General features: G+C 42.3%; 1 protein-coding gene across 4 annotated transcripts in view; it reads left to right on the top strand.

The window, feature by feature from the left end:
• The window catches only part of abca2 (ATP-binding cassette, sub-family A (ABC1), member 2), a 478,875-nt gene that overhangs the window by 364,225 nt on the left and 96,210 nt on the right, over nucleotides 1-18,440 (top strand). For all 4 annotated transcript variants that reach the window (XM_069932956.1, XM_069932974.1, XM_069932964.1 and 1 more), the window contains 8 exons: nucleotides 1,104-1,268; nucleotides 4,127-4,307; nucleotides 5,523-5,735; nucleotides 7,799-7,995; nucleotides 10,482-10,661; nucleotides 12,608-12,783; nucleotides 13,354-13,474; nucleotides 15,421-15,702. In XM_069932956.1, coding sequence (XP_069789057.1) covers nucleotides 1,104-1,268; nucleotides 4,127-4,307; nucleotides 5,523-5,735; nucleotides 7,799-7,995; nucleotides 10,482-10,661; nucleotides 12,608-12,783; nucleotides 13,354-13,474; nucleotides 15,421-15,702 — 1,515 coding nt within the window. The remainder of the gene's footprint in view (nucleotides 1-1,103; nucleotides 1,269-4,126; nucleotides 4,308-5,522; nucleotides 5,736-7,798; nucleotides 7,996-10,481; nucleotides 10,662-12,607; nucleotides 12,784-13,353; nucleotides 13,475-15,420; nucleotides 15,703-18,440) is intronic.

Here is an 18,440-nt window from a genome sequence, read left to right as displayed (position 1 = left end):
CTGTTTTGCGGAAACTGCCAAAATGTTTGGCCTGGAAGTCAGCCTGAAGAAAACTGAGGTCCTCCATCAGCCAGATCCCCACCATGATCACCAGCCCCTCCACATCTCCATCGGGCACACTGAACTCAAAACAGTCAACCAGTTTACCTACCTCGGCTGCACCATTTCATCTGATGCAAGGATCGACAAAGAGATAGACAACAGACTCGCCAAGGCAAATAGTGCCTTTGGAAGACTGCACAAAAGAGTCTGGAAAAACAATCAGCTGAAGACACACACAAAGATCAGCGTGTACAGAGCCGTTGTCACACCCACGCTCCTGTTCAGCTCCGAATCATGGGTCCTCTACCGGCATCACCTACGGCTCGTAGAACGCTTCCATCAGCGCTGTCTCCGCTCCATCCTCAACATTCATTGGAATGACTTCATCACCAACATCGAAGTACTCGAACTGGCAGAGTCCGCAACCATCGAATCCACGCTGCTGAAGACCCAACTGCGCTGGGTGGGTCACGTCTCCAGAATGGAGGACCATCGCCTTCCCAAGATCGTGTTCTATGGCGAGCTCTCCACTGGCCACCGAGACAGAGGTGCACCAAAGAAGAGGTACAAGGACTGCTTAATGAAATCTCTTGGTGCCTGCCACATTGACCACCGCCAGTGGACTGATATCGCCTCCAACCGTGCATCTTGGCGCCTCACAGTTCGGCGGGCAGCAACCTCCTTTGAAGAAGACCGCAGAGCCCACCTCACTGACAAAAGACAAAGGAGGAAAAACCCAACACCCAAACCCCACCAACCAATTTTCCCTTACAACCGCTGCAACCATGTCTGCCTGTCCCGCATCGGACTTGTCAGCCACAAACGAGCCTGCAGCTGACGTGGACATACCCCTCCATAAATATTCGTCCGCGAAGCCAAGCCAAAGAAAGAAAGAAGAAAAGAAAAGAAGGTTGTGCAGAACAAGGAGCAAAATTTACTGTAAATTCCCTTTGTTCACAAATAGGCTCCTAAGAAATAGCAGTTCTCCGTCTGTGAGATTCTAAGCGTACCATGCGAATATGGCATGTCACTTATCACTTTTTTCCCTCCTGTGTACCCAGGAATGTACGGACTCCCCAGACCGTGGTACTTTCCATTTCAGAAATCCTATTGGTTGGGATACGGGCGGATTGAGACATGGGAATGGTCCTGGCCGTGGGCCCGAAATAGCAGGCTCAGTATTATGGAGGATGACCAGGCCTGTGCAATGGAAAGCAGAAGACTGGGTAACACTTCTATCTCTATGTGCTAAAGTGCTTCACTGCTGTAACATGAGCTGCTGATACTTGTGCCCTTATTGTAATGGGAGAGATTGGTAGTTCACTCTGGAGCTTGGAGAATCCACAAAACCAAGTTTCAACAGGGATTTACTGGGAAGGAAATCCACAATAAATTAAACACAAGTGTACCATGGATATTGTTGCATAGAAAATATGAAGGTGCAAATAAGGATGGCAGATTGGAATATTATTGTAAGCGAAAGGGAAGAAAATAGAGTTGATGAGGTCGAGATCTTTGGAATTCTGAATGGATTATACAAGGAAAATGTGCGGCATGGTTAGTGTAGCAGTTAGCACAAGGCTTTTACAGCGCCAGTGTCACTAGGTTCGAATCTGGCACTGTCTATTTGTACATTCTCCCTGGGCATTTGGGTGGTTTCCTCTGGGTGCTCTGGTTTCTTCCCATCCTTCAGAAGTACAGGGGTTGTAGATCAATTGGGTGTAATTGGGTGACACATGCTTGTGCGCCAGAGGGGCTAGTTACCTTGATGTACCTATATATCTAATTTTTAAAATATCTCAGCATGGACAAGACAAAGGAGATGATTGAGCTCAAAGTAAAAACACAATGATGGAGAAACTCGGCTATCAGTGTATTTTATGTACCAAAGATAAAGATATATAACCAACATTTCAGTGTTGAGCCCTTCAACAAGGAATAAACAAAATGTAGCTAGGCCCTTGAACAGAATGGTGGGGAGCGGGGGGGGGGGGTGTGGTTGAAAGGGTAGTGGGAGGAGCACAGTCCTCAAAGGCAAGAAGTAACAGGTGGATAAGGGTGGAAGGGAATACCAGCAAGCAGGGGGAGAAGGAATGGCTCATGAATAGAGAGGGAAGGGGGTGTAAAACAGGAGGGAAGAAGGGAAAGGGAAAGGAGGGAGAATGGAGAGTAGGCTAGCAGAAACCGGAGAAGTAAATGTTGATGCCATCCAGCTGGAGAGTGCCCAGAAGGAAAATCAAGTGTTGTTTCTCCAATTTACGGGTGGTCTTGGTGGGATCGTACATGAGGCCATGGACAGACAGGTGAGCATGGAAGTGGGCTGGGTATTGAAGTGGTTGGCTACTGGGAAATCTCTATCATTGATGTGGACAGAGAGAAGGTGCTCAGTGAAAACTCCCAGTCTGCGTCCAGTTTCTCCGATGTAGGGAAAGCCACAAAGGGAGCACCGGATGCACAAATGAAGTGTTATTTCATTTGGCGGGACTGTTTGGTACCCTGAACAATGGTGAGGGAGGAAGTTTGGGTGCAAGTGTGGCATTTCCTGCAGGGGAAGGTACCAAGAGGCGATTGATGGGGAGGGATGACTGGACGAGGGTGTCACAGAGGGGAAGGTCCCTATGGAAGGTGGAGAGGGGAAGATGTGTCTAGTAGTGAGATCATGATGTAGGTGGCGGAACCTACAGAGGATAATGTGTTGGATGCAGAGGCTAGTGGGGTGATAAGTAAGTTCAAGGGGAATCCTGTGTTTGTTACATCTGGGGGCAGAGGGGGCCCAGGCAGATGAGCAGGAAATGGAGGAGATGTGGGTAAGAGCTGAGTTGATGATGCTGAAGGATCCAGTAAGGAGGTACAGCAACCTCAAAATCAGTACTGCCAGGCTGGGAAATAGCTTCTTCCTGCCAGCTGTGAAATTGATGAATGGTATTTTGTAACCTTGGGTCTTTTATTAATGTTGTGTAAATTATTACCCAATATTTAAGCATATTTAATTTACATTTTTATGTATGTATGTTTTATTATGTGATGTGTAGGAAATGTGGTCCTTATAGACACTGTTTCATCTGGTGGTGTATATACAGTCAGATGATGATAAAATAGGTGCCTTAAATATAAATGGAAATAAATCCAACTTGGACAGGAGCAGGGCACACAGATAAAGAAAAGAGATGGGGAGCTCAAAATGGGGAGCTTGGAAAGGCATGGTCAGTGGCATGGGGTTCTGAGGGAAAAAGGGAAACTCTTGGGGTTTGAGGTGCTAGGGTGGCAGAGAAAGGACCTGAGGGAGAAGAGATGGAAAGGATAGAGGGGTGGTTGCAGGGAGATGATTATTGGGCCAGGGAGGGGTAAGAATAGATGAGAGGAGGGGGAGAGTTAGAGCAAGAATCATTGGTGGAGGAGGGGAAGAATTGGGAAGAGAGGAGGAGATGGAGAGTGGATCTGAGTAGGAGAGATAATCTGGAGAGAAGGAAGAGAGAGAATATGAGTACCCAAAGTTTATGAAGCTCATGTAGTGAAAGTGGGATGTAGAAATGTAAAGTTTGGGAGGAGGTACAGAATAGAGGAACATACAAGATAATTACCTCACCATAGGTCTAAACACACTCAAGGTAGCTGCATCACAGCACAAGAGACGCAGTTTTGATCTTGTCCTCAGGTGTCATCTGCATCGTGTTTGCATGTTCTCTTTGTGACCTCATTTTAGGAGGGGGGATGGTTATTGATGAGAATATGGGGAGTATATAGATGGATTAATTTAGTATTATAGCAAGTTGGATGGCCAATGGTCATCACTGGTCAAAAGGTCTGTTTCTGTGCCACATCTTTGACTCTGAAGCTCAGTACAAATTTATAATTTGCTTGTGTTTTAATGGTTTTGCTGTTCAATTATTTTAATTACTTGATATTTTGTTAATTTTCTCTGGTAATAGTTGCTTTGGGAAAATGACATTGGTTGGCAGATGGCCATTCATAAGAGACTGTTGATTAGAATCTAATTATGAAATTTATTGTCTGACTTATCAGAACAGATGCTATTGCAAGTTGTACATGCAGATTGGTAATTTATTGTCCAATCTCCTCACAGAAGAGACTCGAGGGATTGAAGAGGAACCAAGCCACTTACCTTTGGTTGTGTGCATCGATAAACTGACCAAAGTCTACAAGACGGGAAAGAAGTTAGCTTTGAACAAACTCAGCCTGAATTTGCATGAGAACCAGGTGGTGTCATTCCTGGGGCACAATGGTGCTGGGAAAACCACCACAATGTAAGTTCCACGCTCAATGGAATGTTGCCTGTTTATTTCCTAAAATTGCAGCAAAATATTACAGCTGTAAAAGTTTGCATCCAAACTTACTCCACAATCAGCAAATAAACATTCCAAATTAAGTTGGAAAAGGCATTGTAGTTAGGATGATTTCAGGACTTCTTTACTTTGAGAAACTTTGCAGTGGATGTCTCAATGGGTGCTGAGGCCCGTTAAACAAGAAGGTATGCAGATGCTGAGGTCAAATGCAACAGAGGAATATGCTGGACCAGAAGCTCAAAATATCACACAGCCTCCAAACACTGGCAGAGTAAAGAAGGGCCTTGGCCTGAAACGTTGATTACCTCCTGCGAATACTGCGTGACCTGCTTAGCTTATCTTGCATGTTTGTGTGTGGCTGGTGTTTGGGTTTGGTTTCTTATTCCCATGCCGCAAGGCTAGGAGATGATGAACTAAGTCAGATGTTTAAAGCAAAACATATATGACAAACACTGACAGAGAATAGAACAACATAGAATATACATAGAACACTGCAGCACAGTACATGCCCTTCAGCCCTCAATGTGCCAACCTATATATTCCTAATATAAAAAAACAAAACCCTCCCTACACAACCTTCTATTTTTCTTTCATTCATTTGCCTGTCTAAGAGCCTTTTAAATGCTCCAAATATTTCAGCCTCTACTACCACCCCTGCCAATGTGTCCCACAACTCTCTGCATAAAAACCTTACCCTTGATGTCTCTTCTAACTTTTCTCCTTTCACTTTGTACAGATATCCTCTGGTGTTTGCTACTCCTGCCTTTGGAAAAAGGCACTGGCTTTCTTTCCTTAACTATGCCTCTCAGAATCTTGTAGACATCTATTAAGTCACTTCCCATCCTTCGCTCCAAAGAGAAAAACCCTAGCTCTGCTAACCTCATCTCATAAGACTTATTTTCCAATCCAGGCAACATCTTAGTATTTCTCCTCTGCTTCCACACCATTCCTGTAATGAGGTGAACAGAAATGAACACAGTATTCTAAGTGTGGACTCACCAGAGATTTGTAGAGTTGCAACATGACATCTCGACTCTTGAACTCAGTTCCCCGACTAATGGAGCCCAACATTCCATAGGTGTTCTTAAAAATCCTATTAATTGGCACGGGATGTATGGATTTGGACCTCTGAAGGTTTTCACATTGAGCAACTTACCTTGTGTTCCATTTTTTCAGGTCCATTCTGACAGGGCTGTTTCCACCCACTGCGGGCTCAGCTACCATTTACGGGCATGACATTCGAACAGAAATGGACGAAATCCGAAAAAACTTGGGCATGTGCCCACAGCACAATGTGCTGTTTGACAAACTGACGGTGGAGGAGCACCTCTGGTTTTACTCTCGCTTAAAGGGAATGGCTGAAGATGAGATCCGTAAAGAGATGGACAAGTAAGCTTCTTCGATACAGTTAAATCTAGAGTTAACTCATGGGATGCTGCTTGAATCTAGGCATTTACTGCACATAAACCTGTTATTCATCAGACAGGAACTATTTGTGCTGAGAGGGGCAAGAGAAAATGAAATATATGCTAGATACTGGAAATAAGAATAGCATAAAATACTGGATCGGGCAGTATCTGTGGAAAGAGAGGCGATGTTGCAGTTTAAACATCTTTCATCAGACTGGGAAAGATGGAAAACAGTTGGTTTTGATGAGCAGAGCAAGTGGGAGAGGAATAGGGAATATCCCCAAAAGGAAGAGACGAACTTAATATGTCCATTGAAATTAGATTATGTTTCTAACAAGGGAAAAGATGGGGGGGGGGGGGGGGTGGGTGGGGAGGAAGAGAAGTTGCCTGAATGGAAATGTAATGCGGGGAAAGGCGGAATTGGGGAAAAAAACACGGAGTCTGCTCATCCATGGATTATTTAAAAGTGTTATTTTCTGAACTGTACCCAATTCAATGACTTCCTCATAGAACAGAAGCACATACAACCTATTGATTCTGTGCCAGTATACAGTAAGTGGGCTATCCAGTTGCTCTCATTCCCCTGCTGTCCTTTCTTTCTAGTAGAGGTCTGCAGCTATGAATTAATGAAAATTCTGAGATAGACCATGCTATTTTTTCCCCTCTATTTAACTGTGTTTTCTCATTTGAATCAGACTTCCTTTATTCAATGTTTATACATTGGATGCGTTGCAGCGCTGGACGCATTTAACAACAATATGCAAACCTGCAACTCCATGTCCTGCTGAGATATCATTGGACAGCTAGGCCTTGAGGTGCCATTTGATTCTATCCCTAGTCCAGTTGAATTACTATGGGATCATCACTCATAACAACATTTTTAGGGAAAGAGGAGTTTGATTGTCTAATTGTAACTCTCTTTTCCATCCACCCTCAATTACTGACTGTTAATATCATATTCCATTTTTATTTCATACTTTCTGTATCTTCAATAGTCAACATTTATATCTGTGGGGCAGTGTTTTACATGGGAACATGGAAAATAGGAAATGGGAGCAGTAGAAGGCCATTCAGCCCTTCAATTCTGCTCCACCATTCAACATAATCACTATTTCAGTCCCCTATTCCCGCTTTCTGTCCACCCCATTTATTCTTTCAACTAGTAGAGACCCTTTCAAATACACTAAAATCCATGGTATCTGGCACCTACAGGAATTGATAGATGTCAGAATAAATGAATGTCCCAGTTGCTTGAGATTACAGGTTGTGTGATTGAAGAACTAATGGTGAGGTGCGTCAATTTCAAATTTTCGTATTTTTACCCATTTATTTTGTGTAATTTCTTTTGTGGCTTTTTAAAAATTATTTCATTTATAAATCTTTAAACCACAGTAATAGTTGCATTATATTCAACTTCAAAAATTATTTCAAAAAATCATACATATGGTATATATAATCCCACCCCACCCTCCTCTCTCAGCCCAACCCCTAAGAAAAAAAAAGGAAGAAGAAAAACAAAGAAAAACGGGAGAATGCCAAGAGAATAAAACATTTACACCAAAAAGTGAGGTCTTCAGAGAGCCTAAACTTACAAACCCAAATTTTGTAAATCTGGGCACCACACTTTCCAAAAGACATGGTTTTTATCTCACAGATTATAAGTAATTTTCTCTAATGGTACACAACTATGAAGTTCTGCGTGCCATCTTTCCAAACCTAAATCTATTTCTGACTTCCGTGATATTGCTGTATATTTCCTAGAAACTGCTAAAGCAACTGTTACAAATACAGTTTGATACATATATTTCTTTTGCTGATTACCTGAAGTTGCTTGAATTCTGGATTACATGGATCTTACTGTACATCCAACAAACTGGCCTCAACAAGTTTCTGTGGAAAGGAAACAGATCTACCAAAAAGAAAAGCAGAACATAACTTTCTTCTGTTTAAATCTGTTTTAAAATGAAAAGTAAAATGGGCATGTGCTTTTCTAGACTTAAAACATCCTTTTTTTGGCATTCATCCTTAATTGTTTCTGTTTAGGATGATCCAAGACTTGGAGTTGTCTAACAAGCGGCACTCTCTGGTACAGACATTATCTGGGGGAATGAAACGCAAATTGTCTGTTGCCATTGCATTTGTTGGAGGATCCAAAGCTGTTATCTTGGATGAACCTACAGCAGGAGTCGATCCGTATGCTCGTCGAGCTATCTGGGACCTAATTCTGAAATACAAGCAAGGTATTTCAATGATTTAGCTTATGACTGTGCTCAGTTATTGATGGACAGTAAGATTTGTTACTGGGGATAATCTCTTACCCTGGCAGAGCTCAGAATAGTTGCCTGGCTGTTACCAAAGTCAGCATTCTTGGAGGAGAAGCGTTTAAGAGAATGTTTAAATTCTTGGATTAGAACCAGACTGTAAAAATGGTGTAAAGAGCACTTCTGGCCATTATTGACCTGGCCACCTGCCTCGTCAGCCAATCCCACCTCCCTTGTTTGTACATTGGCCTCATCAGTCAACCCAGAATCTACAGAAGCAAAGTGGAAACATTTTTTAAATTTTTAATTTCAACGTACCATGGTTACAGACCCTTCCAGCCCACGGTCTGTGTCCCCAAAATACACCAATTAACCTACAACTCCTGTATGTTTTGAAGGGTGGGAAGAACCCGGAGCACCCAGAGGCAAAACATACAGACATGAGGAGAACATACAAGCTATTATGCTAACCATGGCCCTCACTATGCAAACCATGCTTCAACCCCAGAGAACTACCCAAGTAGACTAGTTATCAAGCAGTGGAAGGCAAAGTGTTGATCTGTATGTAGTTTTCAATGGTACAACACAATTCCATTGTCCACAAAGTACATTGATGACCCCTGGCAGGCCAGCATTATTGAGTATTGTGCCTTTTTTTTTGGAGAAAATCAACTGGAGTATTATTAACTGGGATGATACTGAGCTAGACATTAGGATGCCTGATCAATGAGCTGAATTGTCAGGATCATTTTAAATGAAAGTGGTAGAAATAAAAATTAAATCAGTACATTATGGACCTGGGGCTGAGTTACCATTGGTGTACATTGAAAACTAGAGAGACGCTCAGGGCTAGAATTGGAGAATCGTAAATATAATTGGCATTGGTACTGTGGAGGATAGATGAAGGAGAAGTGAACCCATTGGATGCTTTGGACTAAGAATTTTAAAAGCAAATATTTGCTAGATTGTGAAGCTATATAGATCATGGATGAACATGGAGGTAGGCCTGGGTGGGACAGTTAGCATAGTGCAACGCTCTTACAGCACCCATGACCTTGTTTCAAATCTGGTGCTATCTCTAAGGAATTTGTACATTCTCCCCTTGACCTGCTTAGGTTTTCTCTGGGTGCTCTGGTTCCCCCCCTTCAAAGTATACAGGGTTGGATATTAATTGGGTGTGATTTGATGGCATGGGTTTCATGGACTGGAAGGAACTTCTACTGTGCTGTATTGTTAAAATAAAATTCAGAAACACTCAGCAAATCAGGCAGCGTCTGTGGAAAAGATCTTTCATCAAAATAGTGCTCACTGAAGGACCAACCCCAACAAGACATCAAACCTACCCAGAAAGTAGCTTTCAACAGATCTGGTACTGGTATGAATATCTTTCGTTCAAAAATGTTACTACTTTTCTTGGTTTTATTTGAAATCAAGTACATTTCGAGAAGGCAGCAAGTGTGGCAACCCACTTACCAGCAAGCAAACTGGCTCCCAAAAAGGCAAACACACTGCTACAAGCGCAGGGAAAAGCCTGCACATGGGACGGGTTTTTCTCCTATCCAATGACATCACATCCAGATCAAGTAACAGGAACAGAAGTGTATAAAAGCACAGGTTAAAGGCCTGAATAAATCAGTTTTGAACTCAGCTCTACAATGTACATCGCTTTCTTTCATAGCTCACTGAGTAGTACTTCGAGACACAAGATTAATTTAACTGAAGTCTTATGATAACTTCAGAATATTAGAATTTTAGTTGGCCCATAATCTTTCTTAATACAATGATGGAGAAGCTAAGCAGGTCAAACAATTTACTTTCTATAGCCTAGATAAAGATACATAATCAATGTTTCGGGTTGGAGCCCTTCATCAAGGTATGAGCTAAATGTAGACAGGTATCTAAATAAAATGGTCTGGGGGTGGGGGATAAAGAGCACAAACCCACAGGCAGGAGATAATAGGTGGATAAGGGAAAGAGGGCACACCATTAAACAGGGGGTGGGGAATGAGTCTGTGAATGAAGAGGGAAGGGGGTGGAGACCTAGAGGAAAGAAGACAGAGGAAGAACATGGAATGGTCCAGCAGAAATCAGAGAGGTTGATGTTACTGCTATCTGGTTGGAGAGCACCCAGTTGAAATATTGGATGTTGCTCCTTCAATTTACGGGTGGTCTTGGTTTGGCATTGCATGAGGCCATTGACGAACATGTTGGCATGGGAGTGGGCCATAGAATTAAAATAGTTGGTCCTTTGAAGATCCCTGTCATTGATGTCATCAGAGCAAAGGTGCTCAGTGAAACAATCTCCCAGTCTCCAATGTAGAGAATGGCACAACGGGAGCACCGGATGCAGTAGACGACTCATCTTTCTGAATACATCTTGATTTTCAAGAGTTGAGAAACTTGCTTATTTGTTTCATGGCATACATTAGTAAATATCGATTATCTTTTTTCCTCAATAACTTCAGGGCGGACGATCCTTCTATCTACACATTACATGGATGAGGCGGATCTTCTTGGTGACCGGATTGCGATAATCTCGCATGGAAAGTTGAAGTGCTGCGGTTCACCCCTGTTCCTCAAAAGCACCTATGGGGACGGCTACAAGTTGACTGTGGTGAAGAAGCAACTTGACACACGAAATTTAGGTTCGTAGCTGAATTCTTCTCGTGCTAAACTATGATTCTACACTGGTGGTTACTGTCACTTTGCCAACCACCTTAGCATAATTTTCTTGCTACACAATATTGCCAAGGCACAGAACTGCTGGAAATGGGATGTGTGTGGATGGATAATTGTTGCTTGTCAGGGACCTAGAGGGTTACAGGGCATGTTTCTGTGGTCTTCTCACAACTGGCCATTTTTGCTGCAGGTCATTCATCTATGGTGGGTTGTTCATTTCTCTCTACCATCAATTCTAATGCTGGGCATTTCTTTGATCTCAGTTTGTGCATTCCTTTGTGTGTTTCTCCCTTGCTTTCCCCTCCTTCTCCCTTGCTTTCCCCTCATTCTCCCTCGCTTTCCCCCTTCCTCGCTTTCCCCCTCCCTCACTTTCCCCCTCCCTCGCTTTCCCCCTCCTTCGCTTTCCCCTCCCTCGCTTTCCCCCTCCCTCGATTTCCCCTCCCTCGCTTTCCCCCTCCCTCGCTTTCCCCCTCCCTCTCCTTGCTTTCCTCTTCCTTTCCCACACTTTTCTCCCCTCTGCTTTTCCTCTCCCTTGTTTTCCCTTTTTCTCTCTCGCTTTCCCCTCCCTCTGCCTTTTCTCACTCCCTCACTTCCTCCTTCCTTTCCCTTCCCTGTTCTTCTCCTCCCTCTCCTTCCCTTCCCCTCCCTCACATTCCTCTCCCTCCCTTTCCCCACCCTCATATTCCCTTCCTCTCACTTCCCCTCCCTCTCTTTCCCCTCACCCTCCTTCCTTTCTCCTCCCTCTCCTCCCCCTCACTATTCTTTCTCTTTTGCTGTCTTTAACTTCCCTTGCTAACCTATCAGATAGTTGATTCCATCAGCACCCTATCCCAATGACAAACCTATTTAAGACCTTCTCTTTCTACTGCCAATCCCAACCCACCCTATCTGTATCTTAAAATTAACTTGTCTTCCCTATTTCCATTTGTGAAGAAGGATCTTCGAGATTTGTTATCAAGCCATTAATTTTGTTTTCCTTTCAGCAGATTCGCTTGATGTGCTGAGCGTTCCAGCAGTTTTCATTTTTATTTTAGATTTCCAGCATCTGCAGTAATTGGACTTCTCGAATAACTTCCATTATGAGCAAGAGGAACCACCTGTGCCTCAATTCCACACTTGTAATTGAGATAGGGTGTTCGTTATTGATGTATATCCATGTCCAAGCTGTGACCCTTCACATTCAGACCCTGCAGAAATACCTGCACATGGGGCATCAATCAGTGAAGAGGTCCCAATCACGAGGCATCTTTCCCCTCCGGTGCACTACTTTACAGATAAGATGCAACTTTTTTTTAGATATATAGCATGGCAACAGGCCCTTCCAGCTCATGAGCCTGTCCCACCCAAATACCCCAATTAACCTATAACTCTTGTACATTTTGAAGGATGGGAGGAAACTGGAGCACTTGGAAGAAACTCACGCAGACACAAGGAGAATGTACAAACTCCTTACAGATGGGGCCAAATTTGAACCCAGGTCATTTGTGCTGTAATAGTGTTGCACTAACCGCTACGCTAACCTTGGAAGATGATTACACTGCCTGTCTGGGAGAATTCTGCACCCCATTCACTCAGTATATCAACAGAGAAAGAACAGCCTGATTATTTGGTCCAACAAAACAAATAGAGACCAAAGACCTTTGCTTCAATCCTTCCACAAACATTCTCTGCTGAAAATTTAATCAAGGGCTTTTTAAAATGTGCTGTTACAACATTTTTAGAATTACTGCAATTGATAACTTTCCACCTTTTTGATTGGAATGTGGTTATGACTAACAAAGTTGGAAAGAGAAAGTGTAAAAAGAAGTCAAAGTGTCAGGTAACTCCCACTGTGCACAAGGCTTGTTATGTCAGGATTATATAGAAGGCTTGCAATGTCTTGAATTTTGTTTGTGCACTCTATATCTTTTAGATTCAGAACAGGAGCTCAGTCCTTCTCTTCGTTCTGCCTGCTTGGAATCTAAGGTCACCCAGTTTATCAAAACGTACGTGGTGTCTACCATACTGGTCTCTGATACAAACACAGAGATATCTTACATTCTACCATCGGAAGCTGTGAAAAAGGGATCCTTTGAGAGACTTTTCCAGGTAATGGCCTGTTATATTGTCCACTCCCTATAATTACAATTAAATAATATTTGTAAATAATAGTTGATGGGCTTTTAGATCATGATTGAAGGATTAAAGAAGGTAAATGTGAGACAAGGTTGAATGAAATACAAACATAAAATGCAGGAAATACTCAGCAGGTCAGATCACATCCGTGAGAAGGAAAACAGAGGTAACATTTCAGAACTTGAAAGGAGATGAATCCCTCCTGCCCCTGCCTCACTTTCATCCTATTTAAATTCCCTCTCCATCATCAATCTTGTTGAAGGATTTTTAACCTGAAATATTGATGCTCACTTTCCCTCTATTCCAGCCTTAAAAAGAAACTATCCCCTTCACAGAAGCTGCTTGACCCACTGAATTCCTCCAGCAGGCAAAAAGATGCTTGTTAAGCTGAAGAGAGAAATGTCTCTGATAGGGTAAAATCAAGGAGACCATTGGTACACAAGGCTATCTGGTCAATGGCAGCAGTTAGAGAGTGAGAACCTAGGCAAAAGAATGGAGGAATTGTGAGACCAGGTGGATTTAAATTATATTTTCATATTGCAGGCCCTGGATTTGAACCTGGAAGACCTAAATTTGACAAGTTTTGGTCTGATGGACACTACACTAGAGGAGGTATTCCTGAAAGTTTCTGAAGAAGATCAGTCCTTGGAGAACAGCGACATAGGTAGATATCGAAGAACTAATGCTAACCATTAGTTCTTAACTTTTATCTCTGCTGACTCATGACGTTCTCATTGTGTTGTTGTGTTGAAGAAGTAAAGAAACAAACTCTGCTTCAAATGCACTTCACAATAATCGATTGTATTAAGAGAGAAATTTTAACAAGGTGCTTTCCAAAGATACCTGAGACTGAAACAATGCAGCTCCTGGTCTAATGAATGGTCCCAACTGTGATTCTTGCTCACTGTTATTGCTCTTATGAGGGGATTCAATCACACTGTGGTCAGGTGAGCACAGCCATATGATTATGACCAGCATTCTAGTCATGGTCTTGGGGACTTTGAATTGTGTGGTGCTCTCCAGCAGAATTCAAAACCATCATTTCCTGGGCATCTACAGGGTTACAAGAATTGCAAATCGACTGCAAACTGTGGCTTATTCCTCCGCCAAAGTCTGGTGGTTGCGAGGCACGCGTTTCTGGCTGCATTCAGCAACTTCAGTGCGGGTGGCAAGAAAGGCAGACTTTCTTGTCCCATGCAAGCCTCTGCCCGATCTTCATCATTGACTCAGTTTTTACCTCCTTATGAGAGGCCTCCAAGGAACATTGTGAAGCCACACACTAAATCCATTGTGTGCCACCAATGCACACATCTCTGAGACAGAAAACTTGAGTTCAATCCTTAATGCATTAACGCAAGTACAATGCAGAGAGAATGCTACAATGTTAGCAGTGCCATCATTCAGAAGTGGAATTGACCAAATCATATAAAATACAGGATCAGGCTAGACTTTCCATTGAGTCTGCTGTTCTATTCAATGGGTAATTAATCCCTGCCATTCCAAGTGTTTTTCTGCTCTCCTTGAATCAGAATCAGGATTTATTGTCATGAACAAGTCACTAAATTTGGTGTTTTACAGCTGCATATCATAGTGCAAGCGTACATATTTTAACCATCTTATGACATCACCATAGAAAATAAAATAAAATAATAAAAATAATGGTGTGTGAAAAGTAAGGCCGTGTCTTTGAATCATTGATTATTCAGGAATCTGATGGCAGCGGGGAAGAAGCTGTCCTTGTGCCGCTGAGTGCTCGTCTTTAGGCTCCTGTAACTCTTCCCCGATAGTAACAGACTGAAGAAGGCGTGGCCTGGGTGGTGGGGAGTCTTTGAGGATAGAGGCTGCTTCTTTAAGACACCTGCCTTATGAAGATGTCCTCGATGGAGTGAAGTCTGGTGCCTGTGATGTCACAGGTTGAGTTAACAACCCTCTGGAGGTTTTTCTTGTCTTGACAGTTGGTACCTCCATACCAGGCAGCGATTTATTCAGCCAGAATGCTCTCCACAGTACCCCTGTAGAAGTTTACAAGAGTCTTTGGTGACGTACCAAACCTCATCGGATACCTCATAAAGTATAGCCACTGATGAGCCTTCTTTGTGATCGCATCAACGTGGAGGCTCCAGAACAGATCCTTGGAGATGTAGACACCTAGGAATTTGAAGTTCTTGACCCTCTCTGCTACTAAGCCCTTGATGAGGACTGGGTCATATTCCCCTTACTTCCTCCTGAATTCCACAATAATCTCCTTGGTTTTGAGCACAAGGTTGTTGTTATTATGCCATTCAATGAGCTGATCCCCTGAGTCCAAATATTTGGTGTCAGTTCCCACTTAAAAATGCCATTTCTTTTTTATTTAATTATTTGACTTTAAATCATCCAGAAATGATGGTGGGATTTAAGCCTGTTTCTCTGGATCAATTATTCAGAATACTAGTAGTTCATCTATTAACTTATCAACTCTTACCACTCCCCATCTAACTTATGCCTCCCTCCACAGATGCAAGGTAAGTTGCAAATGCATTCAGAGTCTCAACAAAGCTTCAAGTTAGGTTGCAAGTATTTGACTTATCACAAAATGCACAGCATTTATTTTTCATTTTATTTTTAAAGACGACAAAGATTCAGGGAAGGAGGCAATGCAGACTCCCCAGACTGACCGCAGAAATGGCCGCCACAAAGACACCCCTCCAAACGAGGGTTCACGCAAGGTGAAAGTGAATGTGAGCAATTTGGTCACCTGTGCCACGCTCAGCCAGTCCCAGTCATCTGTTCATTCCTCCTCTTCAGTCGGTTCTATCCGAGGGGATGAGATGGGTGGTTATTCTGAATTCTATGGAGACTACACACCTCTCTTCGATAACCTGACCGACCAGGATAACCTCAGTTTTCAAGGTATGTGAAAAACCATATTCAAAACTGGAACTATCGACTGTATGTTGTGTTCCTGGAGCTGGTAAATGACAAAGTGAAAATTATTCTCTCTTTGAGTTCTGCTTAAAGGATTCCAGTAACCCATATTCACAGACGAAGGAGTAAGCTTAATCCATTTTTGTTTCCTTTAAATCACTTCTCCTAGATATAAAGATAAACTGCACCCACGCTTTTTGCAGGAGTGTCATTCAGAGTAGGTATAATGCAAGGTGGTAACTCTTACTCGATGCCCTCACTTTCTCCATGAAGGACAAACATTAATGCTAACAGTGGAGGTGAGCAAATTTGATGCAGGCAAAAAAATTACAATCAGAATTTATTGTCATAAGCATGTCACAGAGTTCATTTTTTTTGCTGCAACTTCATAGGTGTAAATATTACTATATTTTTAAAAAATAAATAAATTAGTGCAAAAAGAAGAGGAAGTGAGTTAGTGCCTGTGGTTCACAGTCCATTCAGAAATCTGATGGCGGAGGGGAAGAAGCTGCATTTGCACTTAGGTGAGAGTATTCAGGCTCCTGTACCTCCTTCCTGATGGTAGCAGTGAGAAGTGGGCATGGCCTTGGAGGTGATGGTTCTTGAGGATAGAGGCCACTTTAGAACCATAGAAACGTAGAAAATTTCAGCACAAAAGCAGGACTCTTCGGCCATTCCAGACTGTGCTGAACCATTTTTCTGTTTAGTCCCCCTCACCTGCCCCAAGTTGATAGCCCTCCATACCTCTCCCATCCATGTATTTGTCTAAATTCTTCTTAAATGTTAAAATTGAGCCTGCATTCACCACTTCAGCTGGCAGCTCATTCCACACTCTCACACTCTATGTGCTAAGAAATTCCCCCTTATATTCCCTTTAAGCTTTTCCCTTTTCACCCTTAACCCATGTCCTCTGGTTTGTATCTCACCTACCTTCAGTGGAAAAAGCCTTCCTATATTTACTCTGTCTATCCACCTCATAATTTTAAATATCTCTATTAAATCTTCCTTCACTCTTCTACAATACAGGGAATATAGTCCTAACCTATTTAACCTTGCCCTGCAACTCAGTTCCTGAAGTCTGGACAACATTCCTAGTAAATCTTCTCTGCATTCTTTCAATTTTATTGATATCTTTCCTCTAGTTAGGTAACAAAAACTGCACACAATATTCCAAATTTGGCCTCACCAATGTTTTATACAAGTTTACCATAATATCCCAACTCCTATACTCGATACTTTGATTTATGAATGCAAATATAGCAAAAGTTCTCTTTACAACCCTATTTACCTGTGACACCATTTTCAGAGAATTTGGTATCTGTATTCCCAGATCCCCCTGTTCTACCGCACTCCTCAGTGCCCTACAATTTACCATGTATGTCCTTTCTTGGTTTGCCCTTCCAAAATGCAAAATCTGGCACTACTCTGCTTTAAATTCCATCTGCTATTTTTCAGCCCATTTTTCTAGCTAGTCCAGACCTCTCTGCAAACTTTGAAAACCTTCTTCACTAACCATAACACCTCCAATCTGCAAATTTGCTTATCCAATTTACCACATTATCATCGAAATCATTGATCTAGATGACAAAAACAATGGTCCCAGCTCCGATCCCTGAGACACACCACTAGTCACAGGCCTCTAGTCTGAGAAACAATCATCCACCACGACTCTTTTGCTTCTCCTGTCCAGCCAATATCGATCCATTTTACTACCTTATCGTGAATACCGAGCATCTGAAACTTCCTGACTAATCTCCTGTGTGAGACCTTGACAAAGCCCTTACTAAAGTCCATTGAGACACTGCCTCTTGTTGTATGTCCTGAATGGAGTGAAAAATAATGCCCATGATGGCGCAAGCTGAGTTTGCTACTCTAGCCTTGCACACATTTTATCTTAGTCATGTTGAGCTTGTTTGTGAATCATGAAGTTCTTTTAGGTACAGTGTTGAATGCAAAGATCATTTCCCAATTTAATGAGCAGAGAATTGAGGATGATCTAGCTTTTTCATCTATCCCACTGTCATCGGATTTCTGAGAAACAAGTAGGAAGCACAGGTCAAGCAGTATAAATGGAGAAACATTTCAGGTCAGCAACGAATGAAAAGTTATCAACCTGAAGTCTTGTCCGTTTTTCTTTCTCTGTACCTGTTGCAGATTATTTCCAGGTTTTTAAATATTTATTAAATTTAATTTTAAACTTAGTTTTGCTACCAAGACTGTACAGTAACAGGTCCTTCTGGCCCACAAGCCCGCACTGCCCAAATATACCCTTGTGACCAATTAACCTACCAACCACTTATGTCTTTGGAAAATGGGAGGAAACTGGTATTAAAAAAAAGCAATAAGGAGGAGAAAAGAGGAAATATAAAAGTAAGCTAACCAATAATATAAAAGAGGAAACTAAAACTTTTTTTCAGATTTATAAAGAATGAAAGATAGACAAGAGTGGATATCAGACCATTGGGAAATGATTCTGGAAAAGTAGTAATGGAAGATTAACTGAATAGGTATTTCACATCAATCTTCATTGTGGAACTCATCAATGATGTGCCAGAAAATCAAGAGAGTCAGGGGGCCATTACTAAGGAGAAGATAGTTGGGAATCTAAAGGGGCAGAAATCGAATGCCACCTGGACCAGATGGTCTAAACCCTAGGTTTCTGAAAGAAGTAGCTGAAGAGATTATGAATGCACTCATAATGATCTTTCAGGAATCGTTGGAGT

The sequence above is a fragment of the Narcine bancroftii genome, chromosome 1 (genome assembly GCF_036971445.1).
Source record: "Narcine bancroftii isolate sNarBan1 chromosome 1, sNarBan1.hap1, whole genome shotgun sequence".
Taxonomy (NCBI): domain Eukaryota; kingdom Metazoa; phylum Chordata; class Chondrichthyes; order Torpediniformes; family Narcinidae; genus Narcine; species Narcine bancroftii.
The sequence above is the reverse complement of the archived record's forward strand: the minus strand, read 5'-3'. Positions and strand labels throughout refer to the sequence as shown.